We start from the raw sequence: 23,725 nt of genomic DNA, 5'->3' as shown, positions 1-23,725 counted from the left end.
GCAAGAATACGCTTCCTCAAATTAGGAGACCAAAACTGCACACAATACTCCATATGTGGTCTCACCAGGGCCCTATACAACTGCAGAAGGACCTCTTTACTCCTATACTCAAATCCTCTCGTTATGAAGGCCAAAATGCCATTAGCTTTCTTCACTGCCTGCTGTAACTGCACGCTTACTTTCAGTGACTGGTGTACAAGGACACCCAGGTCTCGTTGCACTTCCCCTTTACTTAATCTGACAGCATTGAGATAATAATCTGCCTCCTTGATTTTGCCGCCAAAGTGGATAACCTCACATTTATCTACATTATACTGCATCTGCCATGCATTTGCCCACTCACTCAACCTGTCCAAGTCACCCTGCAACCTCCTAACATCCTCTTCGCAGTTCACACTGCCACCTAGCTTTGTGTTATCTGCAAACCTGCTAGTTTTACTTCTAATCCCAACATCCAAATCATTAATATATATTGTAAATAGTTGCGGCCCCAGCACTGAGACTTGTGGCACTGTATTCGCCACTACCTGCCATTCTGAAAAGGACCCTTTTATTCCTACTCTTTGCTTCCTGTCTGCCGACCAATTCTCTATCCATGTCAATACCCTATCCCCAATACCATGTGCTCTAATTTTGCTCATCAATCTCCCATGTGGGACCTTATCAAAGGCTTTCTGAAAGTCTACATACACTACATCCACTGGCTCTCCTTCATCCATTTTACTTGTCACATCCTCAAAAACTTCCAGAAGATTAGTCAAGCAGGATTTCCCCTTCATAAATCCATACTGACTTGGACCAATCCTTTTACTGCTATCCAAATGTGCCGTTATTACCTCTTTAATAATTAACTCCAGCATCTTCCCCACACCGATGTCAGGCTAACTGGTCTATAATTCCCTGTTTTCTCTCTTGCTCCTTTCTTGAAAAGTGGGATAACATTAGCTACTCTCTAATCCACAGGAACTGATCCTGTATCTATAGATCATTGGAAAATAATCACCAATGCGTCCACGATTTCGAGAGCCATCTCCTTGAGTACCCTGGGATGCAGACCATCAGGTCCTAGGGATTTATCAGCCTTCAGTCCCATCAGTCAACCCAATACTATTTCTCGCTTAATGCAAATTTCTTTCAGTTCCCCTGCCTCCCTAGATCCTCTGTCCTCTAGTAAATCTGGGAGATGATTTCCTTAGTGAAGACAGATCCGAAGTACGTTCAACTCTTCTGCCATTTCCTTGTTATCCATAATAATTTCACTGGTTTCTCCCTCCGTTCAAGGGACCCACATTTGTCTTTACTAATCTTTTTCTCTTAACATACCTAAAGAAGCTATTACTATCCTTCTTTATATTCTTGGCCAGCTTACCCTCGTATTTCATCTATTCAGCCTGTATTGCCCTTTTTTGTTGCCTTCTATTGTCCTTTGAAAGTTCCCCAATCCTCTGGCTTCCGGCTACTCTTTGCGATGTTATGCATCTTTTCTTTTAGTTTTATTCCATCCCTAACTTCCCTTGTCAGCCACTGTTGCCTCCTACTCCCCTTAGAATCTTTCTTCCTCGTTGGAATGAAATGATCCTGCATCTTATGGATTATGCTCAGAAATTCCTGCCATTGCTGTCCCACAGTCATATCATATCATATCATCATATATATATACAGCCGGAAACAGGCCTTTTCGGCCCTCCAAGTCCGTGCCGCCCAGCGATCCCCGTACATTAACACTATCCTACACCCACTAGGGACAATTTTTACATTTACCCAGCCAATTAACCTACATACCTGTACGTCTTTGGAGTATTTGCCTGTCTACACCATCGTTACATGCAGATCATAGCCATTCTCTCCATAAAGAAAGATTTTCCTCACATCTTCCTCATATTTGACCAACACTTGGAAACCTTGTTCTTGAACTATCCACTAATTGGAAGTTCATGTTTTTATTTATCTTGTCTCAACCAATTCTAATCTTCTCTATAAAATTACAAGAATAATGAGCAAAGTAATGGGAAAGGACAGAGAACAAGCACTAATTGGATAGACTTTCAAAAACGTGGCATATTCTCTTTTGTTGGAGTCATTGAGTCACAGTGAGATAGAGTAAGGAAACAGCCTTTGGTCCACTGGGCCTACACCAACCTTCAAATACCCGTTTACACTAATCCTACCTTACTCTCATGTTTTATTATTCTTTGCACACTCTCATCAATTCTGTCCAGTTTCAACCACTCACCGAAACACGAGCAGCAATTGACCAATTAATCCACCAATTTGCATGCCTTTGGGTTGTAGGAGGAAACCCAGGTAATCACAGTAGACAATAGGTGCAGGAGGAGGCCATTCGGCCCTTCGAGCCAGCACCACCATTCAACGTGATCATGGCTGATCATTCTCAATCAGTACCCCGTTCCTGCCTTCTCCCCGTACCCCCTGACTCCGCTATCCTTAAGAGCTCTATCTAGCTTTCTCTTGAATGCATTCAGAGAACTGGCCTCCACTGCCTTCTGAGGCAGAGAATTCCACAGATTTACAACTCTCTGACTGAAAAGGTTTTTCCTCATCTCCATTCTAAATGGCCTACCCCTTATTCTTAAACTGTGGCCCCTGGTACTGGACTCCCCTAACATTGGGAACATGTTTCCTGCCTCTAACGTGTCCAACCCCTTAATAATCTTATACGTTTCGATAAGAATCCGTCTCATCCTTCTAAATTCCAGTGTATACAAGCCTAGTCGCTTCAGTCTTTCAACATACGACAGTCCCGCCATTCCGGGAATTAACCTAGTGAACCTACGCTGCACGCACTCAATAGCAAGAATATCCTTCCTCAAATTTGGAGACTAAAACTGCACACAGTACTCCAGGTGCGGTCTCACTAGGGCCCTGCACAACAGTACTCACAGAGAGAACATGCAAACTCCACACAGATAACACCCGAGAGCAGAAATAAACCCAGGTCTATGGCACTGTAAGACAGTAGCTCTACTAGCTACTCTGATGCCATTAATTATTAATAGTTTTAAGTTACCCCCCCCCCTCCCATGCACCTTTGAAAACATTTGCTTTTGGGAAACCGCTCGACTGAAACCCTCATCTATGTAAAATTCTGACTAAAAAAAAGTTTTGTTCAGCCAATATAATTGATTGATTGAAAGATACAGCATGGGAACAAGCCCACCGAGTCCATGCTGACCATTGATCACCCGTTCACACTTGTTCTGTGTTACCCCAATTTCACACCCACTCCCGACACACTTGGGGCAATTTATCAAAGAGATTAACCCACTACTAACTCGCATGGGATGTGGGAGTAAACCGGAGCACCCAGAGGAAACCCATGCGGTCTCAGGGAGAACGATTTAACTCCACATAAACAGCTCTGGAGGTCAGAATGAGTGTGAATATCTGGTGCTGTGTGGCAGCAGCTCTACCAGCTGCACCACCCTTATCCACCATAAACCCATCGATACAGAGACCCATTTGCAGCGAGGTGAAACCTCTCGCTGAACTGTTTGACTCAAATATTGACCGTTTTGCCTGTTCAGCAAACAAAGTTGATTAAGAAGTAGAATGGCGTACATTCAACATTGTTTTTATTAAAGAAAAGTTTGTTATTGTACAAAAAGTGTATATACATTTTGATCACTGGATCTATTCCATGTTTTGAAAGCAATTGGTTACAGGGAATGTCCTGGCTATAATGTTGATCAAAAATAGCTTGGCGCTCTTATTCAAAACACAGTTTTAACGTTTATTTACAGACTGGAATAGTTGTCCAATGTTTGAAATTTCTTTACATGAGATGCTTTATGCACTAAGAACGCACGACAAAGAACACATTTCAGTTCATATATATTGAAAAGACGTTGCATATCTTTCACAACAATTCTTACACATAAAGAAACTATTTTCATTAAACCACTGCGTGTTAACTAGTATTGGACCAATAGGACTGCCATATTACAAGCACATTGCTGGAAAATGTTTCCAAAATGGCTGAAACTGAAAGGATGCCTTCACTATTCAAAAATAACATGACATAGTAAGGCACTTCTTGATGCTATAATATGGGCATTCTTAGCTCTTCGGTGCTGTATCATTTACAATGATCAGGTTTCACAAACTATTCAGTCTGCATTGCCATGGGATTTTATAATGACACTTTGGCCCGATGCAGAATATTAAGAGCTAATCTCTGAGAAGGAAGTGGTATACAATATGGCTTTGATGGCACTTGTCAATGTACCTATTGTTCTTTACCTCAGCCGACCTACAACGATTTCCAATGACGCTGAATCAAACTGATGGCACACTTAAGTTTTCACATTAATGAAATGCAAGGAAGCTCACATCTACTATTTACAGGAAAGAAATGGGCAATTTTTTGGTTTGTGCCCTTGTCTGTTTGGTCTAGTGTACATTATCAGTGCTTTACCACAAGATTAAAACAAGCCAAGAGTCCCAGTTCAAATAACACATCTCTTGATGTAACATATCAGTGGATTGGCTATTTCTTCAAATCACAGCAGAAAATCCCTATTCACAAATATATAAGCCTTTGTAAAATGTCCAGATTCCCTTGCAGAACGTACATTGCAGAATAAAGGTTTTTATCTATACATTAAAATACAAAGTCTATTTTTTTTTAAAAACATTGCTTTCCTTAGGAATGTTAATGTTTCAAAAGAATCTGTTTTAGACATTTTTGACTGGAGTTGACTGGAATTGGAAATTCGACAAGGTTCATTCCTGTTCTCGAACACTTAAGACATCATATTAAGAAATTTATTTTCCTCGGCCAAAGTAGTCAACATAGAGCTCATGTCTCCGATTGCCATATTAGTCAATCCGGCTGGAATGGGCTGCAGAGTCAGAGAATTCCGGGGGGTGGTGAGACGGGAGGAATTTTGGGAGAGATTCTGCAGAAGGCTGGGGCTGAGGGCACCCGACATCAAGCTGGAGTGGTCACCGTCATCCATGATAGCATCAAAATCTATCTGCGCTTGGTCTAGACTATGAGAGTTTACAGTACTTGATACCTGGTTGGTGCCCGGTGAAGACATGGTTGTAGCTTTGACATTTGCCATGTGCTGCTGCTGTACAGCGCAGTCCATTTGTCCACTGAAGTTGCCATTTGGTTCGTACAGGTGGATTTGACCAGAATAAAACATCAGGTTGCTGTTTGGACCATCATTATTACACTGTTGTGACTGCATGGACAGTTGATGATTATTAGGTTGCCTTTGGCTTACTTCAGAGTGGCCGCGACTGGGGCCCATTCCATTCATTTGAAGTGGTCTTTGCAAATAACTCTGTGGTTGCATGTTCAAAGAATTAATCAAACCATGCGGTCTGGCTGATGGATTTGACCTCTGTGCTGGATGGGGCTGCATCATTCCACGGCCTACGTTGTGCCCAACAGAATTCATGACGTTCTGTCCCTGCTGGCCGAAATTCTGCTGACTCGGGCTGACGTGGGAATTAGCTTGGCTTAAGACGCCATGGGGCGCAAAGGTGGCACAGTCGGGATTGCGACCAGCCTGGACGTGAGACCCATAGTTCTGCTGGCCTGCAAGATGCATGCCCTGGCCCACTTCCCTTCTCCCATGGCACCCATTCATGGCCATTGACACCTCATTTGCGGGTGCAATCTGCTGATGAATTGGCGCATGGACCTGCTCAGCGGCAACATAGCATTTGAAGGCTTGGTCCTTGTTTTGATTCATTGCTATCTGCTTAAAGTCTTGAGTAACAGGTGAACCCATCATATTGTTCACAGTCATATTGCTGCAAGACGTTTGGCCGAGGGTCCTGCTCGCAATGCTGGGACTGAGCACTTGGCTGGGCTGGCTGTAGGCTTGCTGTGGGCTGAGAGACAGATTAGCATTCTGACACAAGCTCATTTGCTGAGGCTGCTGCATGTAGTTCACTTTTTGTCCATTCATGCCAACGCTCCTCTGCAATACGCCTTGCTGCGCCAGAGTCATTTCATTCTGGTTCATTGTCACGCTCGCTTGAGCAGGGTTGAGATTCTGGTATTGGTCGAACATCTGCTTTTGCTGAACGACGGCCAAGTTTGATCGAGGGAACTGCTGCTGCTTGGACTGGTCGGGGATGACATCGACGGTACCTGAGCTAACTTCGTTCCATTGAACCGGCATGCTGTTCTTGCTCACGTTAGATGATCCCTGACATGGTTGACTCCCCGGACTCATCTGGCACGGGGCCATCAGCGAAGCGGACTGGGTCATGTTGCCGTCCACCATTGACATCGCTCGCTGGGCGTACACATTCTGACTCTGCATGCTGACGTTGTCCTGGAAACCCTGCATTTGGCCGGCGTTGCTATCCTGGGGCAGCCGATTTTCCTGAGAGTTGATGTACTGCACCACGTCGTCGGGGAGCATGAGGTCGTCGTCGACGGCCTGGGCCTCAATGTCCGCCCCCACAGTCTCCATGGCAATGTTCTCGCTGATGCTCGGCGGCCGCGGGGAGTAGGCGCACCGGTGGAGGCTGCCGTCAGAGCGGGCGCCGTTCTGAAGGCCAAAGTGCCGCCTGTCCATGGCCGGCGGCAGCGGCAGCGGGTTCATGCTGTTCATGCTGTTGAAGCGCTGGACCCTCGGGAGGGACACCGGCTCCATGGCGGCCGTCCTCCTCACTGGATCGCTCGCCCGCCGGGCTCCGTTGCCGCCCACTTCGTGGGGCCGGAGCGCCATCGCCCCGTATCCGCGCGGGACGCCGTCACTGCATCGTCTCTGGGAAGCGGGAGGAGGGAAGGGGGAGAACATCGAATTGAGGCCTTCGCCCAGGAGAGAGGCTCTGGCCTTCATTCGGTCCATGCTGGGCAGTGGCGTAGGCGGAGGTCCACCGGTCGCGGCAGCATACTTAGCCTTCAGCCGGTACTGCTCGACCGGCGTGAGATTGAGCAAGCCTCCGCAGTAACTGACCTCGCTGGACCTCCGCGACAAATCCGTGGAGATCGGGTCGTAAGAGTCAGCAGAGCTGATGTTATTCAGACGACCCCCGACGTGGGAAGCCTCACTGGATCGGCGGCTGGAAAAGTAAGGGGAGATGCCAGACGATCTTCGGCTCATCGTGTACGCTGAACTGAGGGTGCTTGTTGTGCTGTCCCGGCGATCATTCAGCTGATTCAGCACCGTGATATCACCGTTGGACAGTTCCATTATTCTGGGGTTAGGCAAGACAGTAGTAGAACCACCAGTACCTGAATTCTGCAGTGAAGTTCCTGTAAAAAGATAATATGCACACATGAAGTTTGCTAGAGGAGGTCGTTGAGGCAGGTACTATGAATGATTCAATTATACTTTATTGTCACATGTACCTACTAGCTACAGTGAAATGCTTTGTTTTGCATACAACTCAGTTGAATCATAATGTTTACTTATCATAATTTAGTTTAGTTTAGGTTAGAGACACAGCGCAGAAACAGGCACTTCAGCTCACCGAATCCACGCCGACCGGCGATCCCTGTACACTGGCACCATCCCGCACACTAGGGACAATTTACAATTTTTACCAAAGCCAATTAACCGCCAAACCTGCACGTCTTTGGACTGTGGGAGGGAACTGGAGCACCCAGGGAAAACCCACGCGGTCACGGGGAGAACGTACAAACTCCCTACAGACAGCATCCACAGTCAGGATCGAACCCGGGTCTCTGGCGCTGTCAGGCAGCAACTCTACCATTGCGCCACCATGCTGCCCATGCCGGTACATGGATAGGATCGCTTTAGAGGGTTATGGGCCACGTGTGGGCAGGTGGGATTAGTGTAGAGGGGGCATGTTGATCGACATGGGCAAGTTGGGTTGAAGGGCCTGTTTGCACGCTGTATAAGCTATATGCTTCTGCTCATGAAACCTTCAATTCAGTTTAGTTTTAGTTCAGTTTAGTTCATTGTAATGTACACTGAGGTACAGTGAAAAGTTTTTGTTGCATGCTATCCAGTCAGCAGAAAGACAACACATGATTATAATCGAACCATTTACAGTGCATAGATACATGATACTCGCTGGAATTTAGAAGATTGAGGGGGGATCTTATAGAAACTTACAAAATTCTTAAGGGGTTGGACAGGCTAGATGCAGGAAGATTGTTACCAATGTTGGGGAAGTCCAGAACAAGGGGTCACAGTTTAAGGATAAGGGGGAAGTCTTTTAGGACCGAGATGAGAACTTTTGTTTCACACAGAGAGTGGTGAATCTGTGGAATTCTCTGCCACAGAAGGTAGTTGAGGCCAGTTCATTGGCTATATTTAAGAGGGAGTTAGATGTGGCCCTTGTGGCTAAAGGGAGCAAGGGGTATGGAGAGAAGGCAGGTACGGGATACTGAGTTGGATGATCAGCCATGATCATATTGAATGGCGGTGCAGGCTCGAAGGGCCGAATTGCCTACTCCTGCACCTATTTTCTATGTTTCTATGTTTCTATAATGGAATAATGGAATAGTGCAAGGTAAAGCCAACACAGTCCGACAGGGATAGTCCGAGGGTCAGCACTGAACTACTAGATCAAACCTGAAACTAGAAAAGTTCATGAGGGCAAAAGGATCATTAGGACACGTCGGAGATAGGTTTGATAAAACAGAATGAGGACATTCTCGAATTGGGATGAATGGTCTAATTCTCCACCGTGCAACAGAAGCTTATGCTCCACATTTAAATGGAATATTAGTCCTTTTGTTTGAAATAGTGCTTCAGTTTCTACTGTCCAGACAAGACCAGGAACTCAACTTACCATTCAAGGGGATGAGAGGAAGCTTGGTGATTTTGACTGATGGCACTGGGTTTGCCCATGAAGGAATATCTCTGACCTGCCTCAATTTTTCTTTCTTTAGTTGCTCAAGTCTTTGGGATGCTGTCATGTGCTTTCTCATCTGAAGGCCGATTGCTGAAGTTCCAGAGGAAACGGTGGAGTCCACAATTGGGGAATCATCTAATGCGGTCAAATCTCCCAGACTACCTCCACTGTTGATGTTCATTTCTACTCCACTGTCATTGTTGTTGGTGCTGCCAAGTGGCGATGGTTCACTGCTGCATGAAGATTGGCCACCAGGACTGGACTGATACATCTGAGGTGGACAAAGGATTCCCATCAGCATCCGTGAGCAACATTGTAAAGATCACATTGAACATAGAACAGTACAGCAAGGCAACAAGGAAGAAGGGTGCCTACCCGATTCGACACCTTCATATGTTCTCCAGGGATGCTGCCTAACCTGCTGAGTTACTCCAGCACTTTGTATCTTTTCTTTACCAGATAAGGCCCTTTTGCCCACATTGTCTGTGCCAAATGTTGAAAGACTGGAGCGACTAGGCTTGTATACACTGGAATTTAGGATGAGAGGAGATCTTATCGAAACGTATAAGATTATTAAGGGGTTGGACTCGTTAGAGGCAGGAAACATGTTCCCAATGTTGGGGGAGTCCAGAACAAGGGGGCACAGTTTAAGAATAAGAGGTAGGCCATTTAGAACTGAGATGAGGAAAAACTTTTTCAGTCAGAGAGTTGGGAATCTGTGGAATTCTCTGCCTCAGAAGGCAGTGGAGGCCAATTCTCTGAATGCATTCAAGAGAGAGCTGGATAGAGCTCATAAGGATAGCGGAGTCAGGGGGTATGGGGAGAAGGCAGGAACGGGGTACTGATTGAGAATGATCAACCATGATCACATTGAATGGCGGTGCTGGCTCGAAGGGCCGAATGGCCTCCTCTTGCACCTATTGCCTATTGTCTATCTGCCTGCACATAATCCATATCCTCCCATTCCCTGCACATCCATGCACCTATCTAAAAGCCTCTATCATATCTGAAAGCTCCTATCAATAGACAATAGACAATAGGTGCAGGAGGAGGCCATTCGACCCATTCGAGCCAGCACCGCCATTCAATGTGATCATGGCTGATCATTCTCAATCAGTACCCCGTTCCTGCCTTCTCCCCATACCCCCTGACTCCACTATCCTTAAGAGCTCTATCTAGCTCTCTCTTGAATGCATTCAGAGAATTGGCCTCCACTGCCTTCCGAGGCAGAGAATTCCACAGAATCGGTATCTGCCTCCATCACCACCCCTGGCAGCATGTTCTGGGCACCACCACCAGTCGTGTAAAAAAGAACTTGCCCCACACATCTCCTTTAAACTTTGCCCCGCGCAACTTGAAGCTATGCCCTCTAGTCTTTGATATTAGGTCATAAGGAATTGGAGTAGAATTAGGCCATTCAGCCCATCAAGTCTACTCCACCATTCAATCATGGTTGATCTATCTCTCCCTCCTAACCCCATTTTCCTGCCTTCTCCCCATAAGCTCTGACACCTGTGCTATCTCTGCCTTAAAAATAATCACCGACCTGGCCTCCACAGCCTTGTGTGGCAAAGAATTCCACAGATACACCACCCTCTGACTAAATAAATTTCTCCTCATCCCCTTCCTAAAAGAACGTCCTTTAACTCTGAGGCTATAATCTCTAGTCCTAGACTCTCCCAAGAGTGGAAACATCCTCTCCACATCCACTCTATCCAAGCCTTTCTATCCTGGGGGGAAAGGTTCTGACTGTCTACCCTATCTATATCCCCCGTAATTTTATGTACTTCTATCAGGTCTTCCTTCGTCCTCTGACGTTCCAGAGAAAACAATCCTATTCTGTCCAACCTCTTCTGTTTGCAGTATTAATATGAAGTTTAGCTGTATGTAATAGAGCAACTGTGTTCACTTTCATTATCGCTTCACAACTTTCCAGCCTCCATGGCTCAGAGACAGAATGATAGAAATTCATTGCTGGTCACACAAACAAAACTTTGTGAAATGTGGGAGCAAATTCATGTTGGACTGCACTTTTAAAGTTTGGTTCTACATAAAGACAATCTCAGAGCCAAACCCAATAGAGCCATGAGGAAATTAGTTCTATAAAGACAGCACCTTAATGACCGGGTGGAAGGATAACAGTGCCAGGGAAAGGGGTAGTTTTCAACTTTAAAACACCAAATGACTGATCTCAATTCAAGGGAAACAGGAGCTTAAGTGCAGGAACAGGGTGAGGAGGGGATGATGTTAACAAATGTCCTCAATCTCATTTGGATTCTCGAGCAAGTAGGAATGATGCCAATGGTATGTGAGATTTTTTTAAAAACACAGTCCCAGGCAAAACTAGTGAGGGAAAAGGTGAAATGGATAATCTAATAATCACACCAATAATTAAGAACAATGAGTGCTAACCCTAAGACTACACACCAGTAGAATCATATCACTGTAAGGCACAGAATTGGGCCCTTTTGGCCAAACCTGTCCATGCCAGATGAATGGAAGATAGACACAAGATGCTGGAGTAACTCAGCGGGACTGGCAGCATCTCTGGAGAGAAGGAATGGGTGACGTTTCGGGTCGAGACCCTTCTTCACATGCCATATGAATGATAGTCAAGAGCTGCATCTGGGCACACTTCCCATAGAGGTGTAGTCACCAGGGACACCAGAAGCTTTCCTGATCTCCCACACACTGCAGGAGGGGTAGGAAGGAACTGCAGATGCTGGTTTAAACCAAAGATAAACACAAGATGCTGGAGTAACTCAGCGGGACAGGCAGCATCTCTGGAGAGAAGGAATGGGTGATGTCACGACCCGAAACTTCACCCATTCCTTCTCTCCAGAGATGCTGCCTGTCCCGCTGAGTTACTCCAGCATTTTGTGTCCATCTGCAGGAGGGGTATGCTGTTTAGCAACACATTAAAGAAACCTTATGCTATTCATTAATATTGTCACCGGTGTGTCTGAGCTTGGAACTTTCGTTGGAGGTCAAGATCTGGTATGTGGGGTATGTGTACTTTTCCATGGCTGTCCATGGCTCTTTGACCCTTGGTTTAATCTCAGGGTCTAGTGGGAATAAGGTTGAAGGGGGAAGGTCAGATCTAAGGTCTCCTGAAGTGACCTCTGCAATGGGAATCTGAATTGTACGTCAGAGAGGAAGGCTTGAAGTGAACACAGTGATACAATCATGGAAATAATACTGAACAACTGGTGATGTTTCAGTTATGATATTTTGCCATGAATTTCTACAAGTTTGCTCTTCTTGAGGCCATAGCCTCAGAATAAAAGGATGTACCTTTAGAAAGGAAGTGAGAAGGAACTTCTTTAGTCAGAGGGTGGTGAATCTGTGGAATTCACTGCCACAGAAGGCTGTGGAGGCCAAGTCAGTGGATATTTTTAAGGGGGAGATGAACAAATTCTTGATTAGTGAGGGTGTCAGGGGTTATGGGGCAAAGGCAGGAGAATAGGGTTGAGAGGGGAAGATGAATGGCGGAGTAGACTTGATGGGCTGAATGGCCTTATTCTGCTCCAAGAACATATGAACTTGAGGAAAAGAGTTTCAGAAAAAGACCTTCGGGCCAACTGAACTGTGCTAGCATTACTACATCCACACAAAAGACCTCCCATTCCCCTTCCCCTTCACCTAATTTCCCCTTCTCCTCCTCCATAATTCTTCTTCGCTTCCAGTTCTCCCTCCTGTGCTTCTTTGAGAAATTACCCCACTCTGTGCTGGGTCTCATCCGTTCTAGCACAGAGGGATCAAGTTGTACATTCCAGTCATTCCTATATCAGGTCATTCCTCTTAAATTCTGACTCCCTTTCCAACCCTCGTATCGAAATATTTTCATAAGGACCATGAGATGCCCTGATTTAATTTAAAGCTGTTAAGCATTCCGAGTTTTATTCCATGGTTTTTTTTTTTTAAACAAAGGAGTTTAGAGCAAATTATCACGATTCACCAGGAGGGAAAGATCTTGACCCCAGGTGAGGCCAAGCAGAGTTCTGATGCACGTCTTTCGTAGTGGAAACAATTACTGTACTTCCTTACCACATCAAATCAGTGCCAGCCTCTTCCTATCCCCTGACCAATTTCCCCTTCAACCTACCTATTAACCCACATTCCCATCAACCCACACAGTCTACCACTCGCCTACACTTTAGCAGCATTTTACGGCATTCAATTATTCAATTAACCCACTGACCTGCCGGTTTTTGGGATGTGGGAGGAAATTGGAGTACCCCTGCAGTCACGGGGAGAACATGCAAACTAAACATAGACACGGTCCGAAGTTATTGGAACTGTGTGGCAGCAGCTGTGTGGCAACACTACATCATAGTGTTGCCCAGGCCCAAATTGCCTAAGGCAGCTTTGTGTACCTGCTGACAGCAAGGTTCAGGGCAACATTAGCAGTCACCAAACAATGCATTATTAATCAAAAGGGAATAGGAAGTTCATAAAATCGGACAAATAGTTAATCACAGTAATGAACTCTCAACACGCAGTCTCTCAAAGATGCAGTACAAGTACAATGGATCACCTCCCTCTCCCCCAAAGCATTCTATGCTGTTTACTCTTATAATGACTGGATTTAATGTTGGTAATTATTTTACCAGTTTACTTCACTATAGGTAATGCACTATAGAAGTGAGGCACTTCCAATAGGGTGTCTGATTACCAAGAACAAGTGTTGTTCAGTCCAAAGGAAAGACAGTTTACAGTGGCTTGGGTAACTTTTGCTTTGCTCACCTTAGTACCGACTGTTCTTAGGAAGGCACAGTGAGGAAGGAAAGAAGATGAGAGGCGACAAACAAGTGTAGGCAGTGGAAGAAGAGGAAGAAACACTGTTAGCAGGTTAGTAAAGACTCACAGTGGGTCAGTTTTGCATTCTTGGACATGTAAGACACAAAACAATTAAGAGACACTCCATTCGTCAGGGTTACAAACTCCTCAAAGATTTTTTCGTTTAGTTTAGTTTAGAGATACAGCGCAGAAACAGGCCCTTTGGCCCACCGAGTCCACGCCGATCGGCAATCCCCGCACTTTGCTAACGCTGTCTTACACACTGGGGACAATTTACAATTCTACTAAGCCAATTAACCTACAAATCCACGCCGATCAAGTGGATAAGGTACAAACTCCGTCCGGACAGCATCCGCAGTCAGGTGTGAACCCGCGTCTCAGGTGCTGTTAGGCAGCAACTCTACCGCTGAGCCACGCTGCCACAGGAGCATACGGAGCTTGTACGTTCTCCCCGTGACCTGCGTGAGTTTTCTCCGAGATCTTCGGCTTCCTCCCACACTCCAACAGACGTACAGGTATGCAGGTTAAAATTGGCTGGGCAAATGTAAAAATTGTCCCTAGTGTGTGTTGGATAGTGTTAATGTGCGGGGATCGCTGGGCGGCGCGGACCCGATGGGCCGAAGGGCCTGTTTCTGCGCTGCATCTCTAAATCTAAATCTAAATGAAGCTGACACAACTTTAGCTTTCCCGACCAGCTTAGCATTTGCAACATTTTATGACCTCATTTCAGAAATCTAATGTTCTTTAACTTCAAAGAATTGAGGGGTGCATTCGAGGAAGCAGTGTGGTGGCCCATTATCCATGCCTCAATGAGGTCTGGGGTCTGTCCCCTGAAGGAGAAGCAAAATGCCTCTGTCTACAATAGCTGCAGGCTAACAACAGTGATTTAATTTAAGTGTGAGGAGACTTTGTTAGTTCTCCTCTCACCTAATTTGACGTTTCGTCTGATCCTGGGGCGTTCAATTGGATATCCCTTGATCCCGGTAACTGCATCCATACCTTTCCGATTAAAGGGTCACCAAAGGACTGGCCGGAAATGCCACGGAGAAAGCCCACTTCTTTTTGATGGGATCAGGGGCTGTTCATTCTACAGCCTTTCCAGTGAAAGGCCCGGACAGGGTGGATGTGGAAAGGATGTCTCCACTCGTGGGAGAGTCTAGGACCAGAGGCCATAGCCTCAGAATGAAAGGACATTCCTTTAGGAAGGAGATGAGAAGGAATTACTTTAGTCAGAGGGTGGTGAATCTGTGGAATTCGTGGCCACAAAAGGCTGTTGAGGCCAAGTCAATGGATATTGTTAAGGCAGAGATAGATAGATTCTTGATTAGTACAGGGGTTATGGGGAGAAGGCAGGAGATTGGGGTTAAGTGGGAGAGATGGATCAGCCATGACTTGATGGGCTTGATGGGCCAAATGGCCTAATTCTGCTCCTATCACTTATGAACATGAACTTTTGTGCCTGGATACCTTCAAAAGTCTTGACCCCACTTCCAGACACTACACCCTGTCAGACTTGAGCATGTATTAGGGGAGATCCATTCCATGGTACGACATAAAACTGCATATCTAAATAGTGTCAGGTTTAGTTTAGAGATACAGCGCAGAAACAGGCCCTTCGACCCACCGAGTCCGCACCGACCAGCGATCCCCGCACATTAATGCTATCCTACATACACTAGGGACAATTTACATTTGTACCAAGCCAATTAACCTACACACCTGTACGTCTTTGGAGTGTGGGAGGAAACCGAAGATCTCGGAGAAAACCCATGCGTTTACGGGGAGAACATACAAACCCCGTACAGACAGCACCCGTAGTTGGGATCGAATGCGGGTCTCAGGCATGCAAGCGCTGTAAGGCAGCAACTCTACCGCTGCGCCACCGTGGCTGCCCATAGATCAGATTTATGCCCATTGGTCTGATCAGAAGCAGGACACGCAGGAAATCCAATACCTAGCAACCTATATTGTGGTTCTCTTTAGTTGTACGCTCCAGAGAGAACTACCAGCTAATCACATCATGTGGGTCAGCACGCTCCTGACCTGTGTGGCTGTGTTTGGAATCCAATGGAGGTCAGACACTATTGCAGCTGGCATCTTGTTCAACGGCCTGAAGTCTGTTGTACTGAGTTGAGATGCCTCTTAACTATACAAATAAATACATTTCCAATCCTGTCTGGTATTGATCGCTATGTCAAAGTTATTAGATTTTAGAGATACTGCGTGGAATCACCCCGTAGTCCAGCACTATCCTATACACTAGAGACAATTTACAATTTACAATTAACCTACAAAGCTGTTTGTCCTTGAAGTGTGGGAGGAAACTGGAGTACCCGGAGAAAACCCAGTTGGTCACAGGAAGAATATACGAACTCCACACAGACAGCACCTGCAATCAACTCTACCACTGCACCACAGTACCACCCACAGACCATGGAATATGACTGCAGGGGATTTGGCTTGACAGAGCAAATGTTAGGAATAAGACTGGAGAATATATTAGTTGAATAATAGTAGTAAATCACATGATTCCCCAATACGAGTAATTAACTTTACGATATCTATCACTTCAATGTGGTATCGACACTGATTTTCATATTTTCTTTCTGGATTACAATTAATTAACACTCATGGGCCTGGCAGGGCCAATGGTCTCTTTCTGCAATGGATAGTTTTATGATAATAATATCTTCATTGCCAAATCTAATTGCATGGGGTCTTGCAATTAATGGCTGTGTCACGTTTCCTATTCGCCACGAGCCAGTGTTTTAGTGCTCTTACCACAGAGTTTTCGGTTTTGATGGTTTTCATTTGCAGGTTGTCCTCCAAGCCTCCACTGGTGCTGTTGGCTTCGGCCTTTTCCCCAGCCACCCTGTTACCATGGTCGAAGGCCACCTCGTGGTCTCCGGGCTCTTTGGGCGGCGGCGGCTGCCTCGGATGCGGGTCGTTGCGGTGCTTTTTCGTCACGTGGGCGTCTGGCCCGTGCACGGTCTTCACGTGTTTCCGGAGCGAGCTCGGATCTGTGTACCTCTTGGTGCATCCAGGAATTTTACAAACATAAGGTTTCTGCAAAAAAAAGGAGTCGGGGACATCAGACAGGGGCCAAGCACTGTTGACACAAATGTAAGACTATCGCCATTACGTGGTTCAGATGTGTTACTCCACCAGTGGTGAGCAGGTGGAACCTACTACAGGTCTGTAGATTGTGCATGCTAGTTCACCTTCACTAAGACAAGAAGGTGAACTAGCATGCACAATCTACAAGGTCCACCACTGACTTTCCGGCACCCTTGGCTCCAGAGCCTTGCTAAAACATGGCGACTCTTGTCTACTGACACGCAGTTCATTATCTTACACGCTTATACTTAGTATGATCATGTATAATAATGCCTAATGTATAGAAGGATCATCACTGAATTGTATGCAACAACAAAAAAAAATCACTGTACTGAGATACACGTGTCAATAAAGTACGATCGAACTACGGGAGCATTAATGTTCTTTGGAAATCTGCCTGCCTTAGTGGGTCTGGCCTGCATGTAACTCCAGACCCACTCGTGCGATTGCATTTTAACTGCTTCCTCAGTTCATGAGGCAGCAAGGGATAGTTTGATTTGAGTTTAGGTTATTGTCACGCGGTACAATCGCACTTTAGGTACAGTGAAAAGCTTTTGTTGCGTGCCAACCAGTTAGCAGAAAGACAATGCATGATTACAATCGAGTGTATCCGCAGTGTACAGATACATGATAATAGGAATAACGTGAATAACGTTTAGTGCACGATAAAGCCAGTAAAGTCCAACCAACGATAGAGATAGTCCCAGTGTCTCCAGTGAGGTAGATAGTAGTTCAGGACTGCTCTCTAGTTCATGGTTGACAATAAACGCGGTAATTGCAAGATATGTCGGCATCCTGTAAATGAAGAAATAAATTAAAAAGGAAGCACACTGGAATAGACTTCTTGTGAATGTTGTATTTCTGTGCTCTATAATTCTATTCAACTTCCAATTGACACACATAAAGCTCCAAGAAAACTAATGCTTACCTAAATTAACAACCCATCCCATTTAAACCATCTCGGAATTTTTCCCCTTCGCTCTTTGGAATACATCGAATTGTCTCGTGAGTTACTGTTTTTTAAATTATTGTTTTCAATTTCCCTGCCTGACAGTTTATTTCACACATCCATCATCCTTCTGGGAAATGACACAAAACTCACATCCCGGGCAGGGTTAGGGGATGAGAAAAATGTTGTGTGCTTAAGCTTTTGCAAAGCTGCTGAATGAGTAACTGTTGAAAGGAAGAATGGCGAGCTTGAAAGAGGTTTATAGATCTACTTGATTAACGTGCGAGTTGGAAAGAGAGGCTGCTGATCTGAACTTAAGTGAGGGAGTGGGGAGTGCAGTGGTAGTTCAGCCTTAACAGAGGGTTAAGTCTTTATGAGCAGGCCAATGCTCTTCTCCGAGTTTAAATAAAGACTTGTCCCACCCCCAGTCATTCCTTCTTCTTCCCACTCCCGTCAGGAAGCTTGAAAGTGTGCACCACCAGACTCAGGAACAGTTTGTTTAGTCTAGATTAGTTTAGAGATACAGCGCGGAAACAGGCCCTTCGGCTCACCGAGCCCACGCCGACCAGCGATCCCGGCATATTAACATTATCCTACACACACTAGGGACAATTTCTACATTTACCAACCCAATTTGCAGACATATCTGTACACCTTTGGAGTGTGGGAGGAAACCGCAGATATCGGAGAAAACCCACGCGGTCATGGGGAGAACGTACAAACTCCGTACAGACGGCACCCGTAGTCGGGATCGAACCCCCGCGGGGTCTGCGGTGCTGCAAGCGCTGTAAGGCAGCAACTCTACCGCTGCGCCACCGTGCCACCTGGTGTAGAACGTAACTGCAGATGCTAGTTTATACCGAAGATAGACACAAAGTACTGGAGTAACTCAGAGGGTCAGGCAGCATCTCTGGAGACAAAGGATGGTTGATGTTTTGGGGCGGAAGGAGGGTCCTGATCCAAAACGTCACCTGCCTTTTTTCTCCAGAGATGCTACCTGACCCGCTGAGTTACTCCAGCATTTCTTGCCTATCGCAGGAACAGTTTCTTCCCCTCTGTAATCAGGCTTCTGAATGGTCCCTCCATAAGCCAGGGTACTGTGCGATTCACCTCTACCCCATTGCGGACATTGGACTTTGTCGCTGGAACAGTGTGCTAAAATGCTGACAACTATATTCTGCACTCCGTATCATCCCCTTTGCCCCACCTATTGTTCTTGAGCCTAATCGTATTTATCCATGGTATTATCTGATTTGATTGGATAGCATGTACAACAAATCCTTTCACTGTATTTCGGTACATATGACAATAATAAACCTAAACCCATGCTCTTTAATTGATAGCTGTGACTCTTTTGACTGGTAATACCTCTGAGTCAGAAATAATAGTGGGGGGGTCAAAATCTACTCTGGAGATATGAAAAACAAAAATAGAGGCTGGCAGGCAAGTGAGAGACCACTGTGCTTTTCTGGCCAGTGTCGTTTTTGAAATAGATTATCAGCTCACTGGAACATTGCTATTTGTGGGACCATGCTAAGGACCATCTGGCAGCTGTGGTGCTTACAACAGGGAGTAACCATCAATTGCTGTAACTTGCTTTGGAAAGCCTCAGAATGGATTTGGAAAGGACTACACTAATGCATGCCTCTACTTCTTTGTAGATTAACATAAATTACACTTCGTTTCCATTACGCCTTAAAGCGCCAGAGGCCCGGGTTCGATCCTGACCACGGGTACTGTCTGTATGGAGTTTGTACGTTCTCCCCGTGACATTGTGAGTTTTCCCCGGGATCTCCGGTTTCCTCCCACACTCCAAACACGTACAGTGTTTGTAGGTTAATTGGCTTGGTATAATTGTAAAATTGTCCCTAGTGTGTGTAGGCTATCTTTAGTGTGCGGGGATCGCTGGTCGGCGCGGACTCAGTGGGCCAAAGGGCCTGTTTCCGCGCTGTATCTCTAAACTAAACTAAACTACTGCTTCAACATTTCTTCAAGTAGAGTGCTGAGAGTTGTTCTTTCTCCCTCAGTTTCATGATTATCATTACAATTATGTAGTCCCCCATCTCTTTCATGTGCACATTTTGTGTTTTCTCATCTCCCAGAGAGGCAGTTTAATTTTCATATCTGTGGTGGTTTTGAAGCTTATTCAGGCAAGTTAAGTATATACTTCGCCCACCACAACCAATCTTATTCAGAGTGCGGTCAGCAATAGAGATTGTAATCTAATCCCTTAGATGGCACACCACTGTTTGTTATGAAAAAATGATAATCAGATTTCTACCCCAAAAATCAGCACTAGTTAACTCTTCTTGCCTGCATTGATTGGTCATTTGCATGTTTATCAAATAAACAGTCACTAAAACCATTTAGAACTGAGATGAGGAAAAACTTTTTCAGTCAGAGAGTTGTGAATCTGTGGAATTCTCTGCCTCAGAAGGCAGTGGAGGCCAATTCTCTGAATGCATTCACGAGAGAGCTAGATAGAGCTCTTAAGGATAGCGGAGTCAGGGGGTATGGGGAGAAGGCAGGAACGGGGTACTGATTGAGAATGATCAGCCATGATCACATTGAATGGCGGTGCTGGCTCGAAGGGCCGAATGGCCTCCTCCTGCACCTATTGTCTATTGTCTAAAACTGAGGGTTACTTAGAAGTTGTTTGTTTTCAATAGGTTTTCCCATATAGGGGAGGCCATTTAAAACTGAGATGAGAAAAAACTTTTTCATCCAGAGAGTTGTGAATTTGTAGAATTCTCTGCCACTGGATGAATTTAAAAGAGAGTTAGATAGAGCTCTATAAGCTAGCGGAATCAAGGGATATGGAGAGAAGGCAGACATGGGTTACTGATTGTGGATGATCAGCCATGATCACAATGAATGGCGGTGCTGACTCAAAGGGCCAAATGGTCTCCTCCTGCACCTATTTTCTATGTTTTCTATGTTACAATTGGCTGACAGTGTATATTAAAAAAAAATCTAAAAGGATTTTGAAATCCATTGGCTTGAAGTAAATAAAAGTTAAGTTGTAGTATTTTGTAGTGCTAATATCAGTAGGACTGAAACACAGCCAGTTTCAGGATTTAATTTTTTTTTAATCTGAAATTAAATCAGAAAATTATCAAATCACTCAGCAGGTGCAACGGTATCTGTTGGTACAGAAGCAATGTTAATGATTCAGGTCAAAGACCGTTTTTTATGTATCTGTACACCTTGGATGGCTCGATTGCAATCATGTCATGTCTTTCCGCTGACTGGTCAGCACGCAACAAAAGCTATTCACTGTACCTCGGTACACGTGGCAGTAAACTAAACTCAAAACCCAGTACTGGACTGATAAATGGGGTCATTTACATGTCTTTGGGATGTTGAAGGAAACCAAAGAATCAGAGGGAAATCCGTGCCTGGGGTTTGCCTGGATCGGGCACCGCTCATATAAGAACTAAAGCGCGGACTGGACTCGGAAAATGGCGCCTAAACATGGTACCTCTTGCACGTGGGATCAGTGGACTATTTCTGTACAATTTGCTCATCGTAAATGTGCTTAGGTATGACAATACTCTACTGGGCTGTTTGTAAGAGAATAATTTCACCGTGCGTTTGCACTTTGCACACGTGACAATGAACACACCATTGACTCTCACTGAGAGAATGTATAGACTCCATCCGAAGTTAGGATTGAACATGGGTTGCTGGAACTAGAAGGCAGCAGCGATAACTACTGGCAAATCTTATGGAGAAGGAAGTGACCAGGGTATTAGAGTTATCCAGTTGGGATTCACTTGGATTTTTGGGAAGCATCCAAAAATCTTTCATATATACCAATCAGCCAAAACATTATGACATGATGAGTCAAAACATTATGACCACCTGCCTAATGTCCTCCGTGTGCAGCCCCATACGCAGCAGGGTGCGATGCACTGAGTATTGTGACACATTCCTCCCGTGACCACCATTAAAATTTTCTGTGACTTGTGCCACAGTAGACCTTCTGTCGGTTCAGACCAGACGGGACAGCCTTCGTTGTCCTCGCGCACCGATGAGCCTTGGGCGCCCAACACCCTGTTGCCGGTTTGTGGTTTGTCCCTCCTCAGACCACCGTCGATAGGTACTCACCACTGCTGACCGGGAGCACCCCACAAGCCTTGCCATTTCAGAGAAGCTCTGACCCAGTTGTCTGGCCATAACAATTTGCCATTGTCAAAGTCGCTCAGGTCTTTACTCCTGCCCATTTCTCCTGCATCCAACACATCAACTTCAAGAACTGACTGTTCACTTGCTGCCTAATATATCTCACTCCTTGACAGGTGCCATTGTAACAAGATAATCAAGGTTATTCACTTCGCCTGTCAGTGGTCATAATGTTTTGGTTGATGCCAATGATGAAGATTTAATGGAATCTGTGGCATTGATTGAAAACTCACAGCAAAAGGATTAAAAAAAAACATGACAGAGCTTTGACTCATGGACAATGAACAGAGAAGTCTCAATGAGAACTGTTTGGAGCCCAGGCTATGATGAGCAGTATAGTACGCATTGTACTTGCAAGTGAAAGCATCTAGTGCAGGTGTAATAATTAAAACAATTGTACAAGAAATTATGGAAGGTTTATGCACACTGGAATAATAACTGGTAAAGGTGTCTGCATCAAAAGATGTAAACATTATATCGAAGAAAAACAACTGAATGCAATTATTTCTAAATATCTTCAATTAATATCAAGGTGCTATCAACAGATATTTCAGTGAACTTTGGTACATCTCGAGAGTTGTGAATCTGTGGAATTCTCTGCCACAGAAGGCAGTGGAGGCCAATACACTGGATGTATTCAAGAGAGAATTAGATGTAGCTCTTAGGGCTAATGGAATCAAGGGATATGGGGAAAAAGCAGGAACAGGGTACTGATTTTGGATGATCAGCCATGATCATATTGAATGGCGGTGCTGGCTCGAAGGGACAAATGGCCTACTCCAACACCTTCTTTTCTATGTTTCTATGAGAGTATCTGACTAAAAGTTAAATACGTTGTTCAAGTCTCACGTAGGTCTTTGAAGGAGGAACTTTCAAAATACTGTTGGCAACCTTGGATATTTTCCTTTCGGGAGATTAATTTATTGGCAAAGGCTCACAGTGGATTACCAGGGTGTAGAAGGCTCTAAACTACAAGGTCACAGTCATAGAGCAGAAGTTTGTAACTGAGAAAAGATTTGGAGATCAGCATAATCCATGGTCCCAAAGTGTCAAGAAGCCAAGCTAGTGGATTTAAGCAGATAACCTGACGTGGCCCCTGAACAGAAAACTACAGGGCACAAGTGTAAAACTAAGATGCTTGAATGAAGACAAATCTAATGCAATTTTTTACAATCCAAGAAAGGTGGGATCTGCTGAGGTAAATAATGAACTTGCCTGAATATGCTTCAAAACCACCACAGACATGAAAATTAAACTGCCTCTCTGGCAGATGAGAAAACACAAAATGTGCACATGAAAGGGGTGTCAGGGGTTATGGGATGAAGGCAAGAGAATGGGGTTAGGAGGGAAAGATAGATCAGCCATGATTGAATGGCAGAGTAGACTTGATGGGCCAAATGGCCTAATTCTGCTCCTATCTTATGACCTTATGAAAGAGATGGTAATTGCAATGATAATCATAAAACAATTTGAAATTGATTAACATCCATTTTTTATTATTGTATTATTTTATTATTTTTTGTGTTCATTTAGAAAGAGGATGCAATGATCGATCGAATATAAGTTTAGCCAGAAACAATTGAATATGATGTTAATGATGGTTTTGGTGGAGATGGAATCATAGCAATGTTAATCATAGCAATAGTTCACAATAGAGTCAGGCTCCAGGACTGGTCTGGGAATTATGCTTGATTTAACTTTGAAAACCATTTTTTCTTTCATCAGGAGATTAAACAAGGTGAGTGGTATTCATGAGAGAACAAATTGTACGTTCCTTGGAAGGCTCACATTTTCTTTTCTCATGCTTTCTGATCATTGATCATGCATGCTCTGGGCAGCGTCAGTCAATGGATGTAT

The 23,725-nt window shown here is 44.8% G+C and overlaps 1 protein-coding gene across 1 annotated transcript in view; it reads right to left on the bottom strand.

Moving 5' to 3' along the window:
• Positions 1-3,595: 3,595 nt before the first annotated feature.
• gli2a (GLI family zinc finger 2a) overlaps positions 3,596-23,725 on the bottom strand; it is a 425,818-nt gene continuing 405,688 nt past the window's right edge. Inside the window, exons 14-16 of the mRNA XM_078403330.1 lie at positions 16,399-16,683; positions 8,755-9,088; positions 3,596-7,246 (exon numbers count right to left, since the gene is read on the bottom strand). Coding sequence (XP_078259456.1) covers positions 4,764-7,246; positions 8,755-9,088; positions 16,399-16,683 — 3,102 coding nt within the window. The 3' untranslated portion in view covers positions 3,596-4,763. The remainder of the gene's footprint in view (positions 7,247-8,754; positions 9,089-16,398; positions 16,684-23,725) is intronic.

Source organism: Rhinoraja longicauda, chromosome 8 (genome assembly GCF_053455715.1).
Source record: "Rhinoraja longicauda isolate Sanriku21f chromosome 8, sRhiLon1.1, whole genome shotgun sequence".
Taxonomy (NCBI): Eukaryota; Metazoa; Chordata; class Chondrichthyes; order Rajiformes; family Arhynchobatidae; genus Rhinoraja; species Rhinoraja longicauda.
Note: the sequence above shows the minus strand (reverse complement) of the source record. Positions and strands in the feature narration are given on the sequence as shown.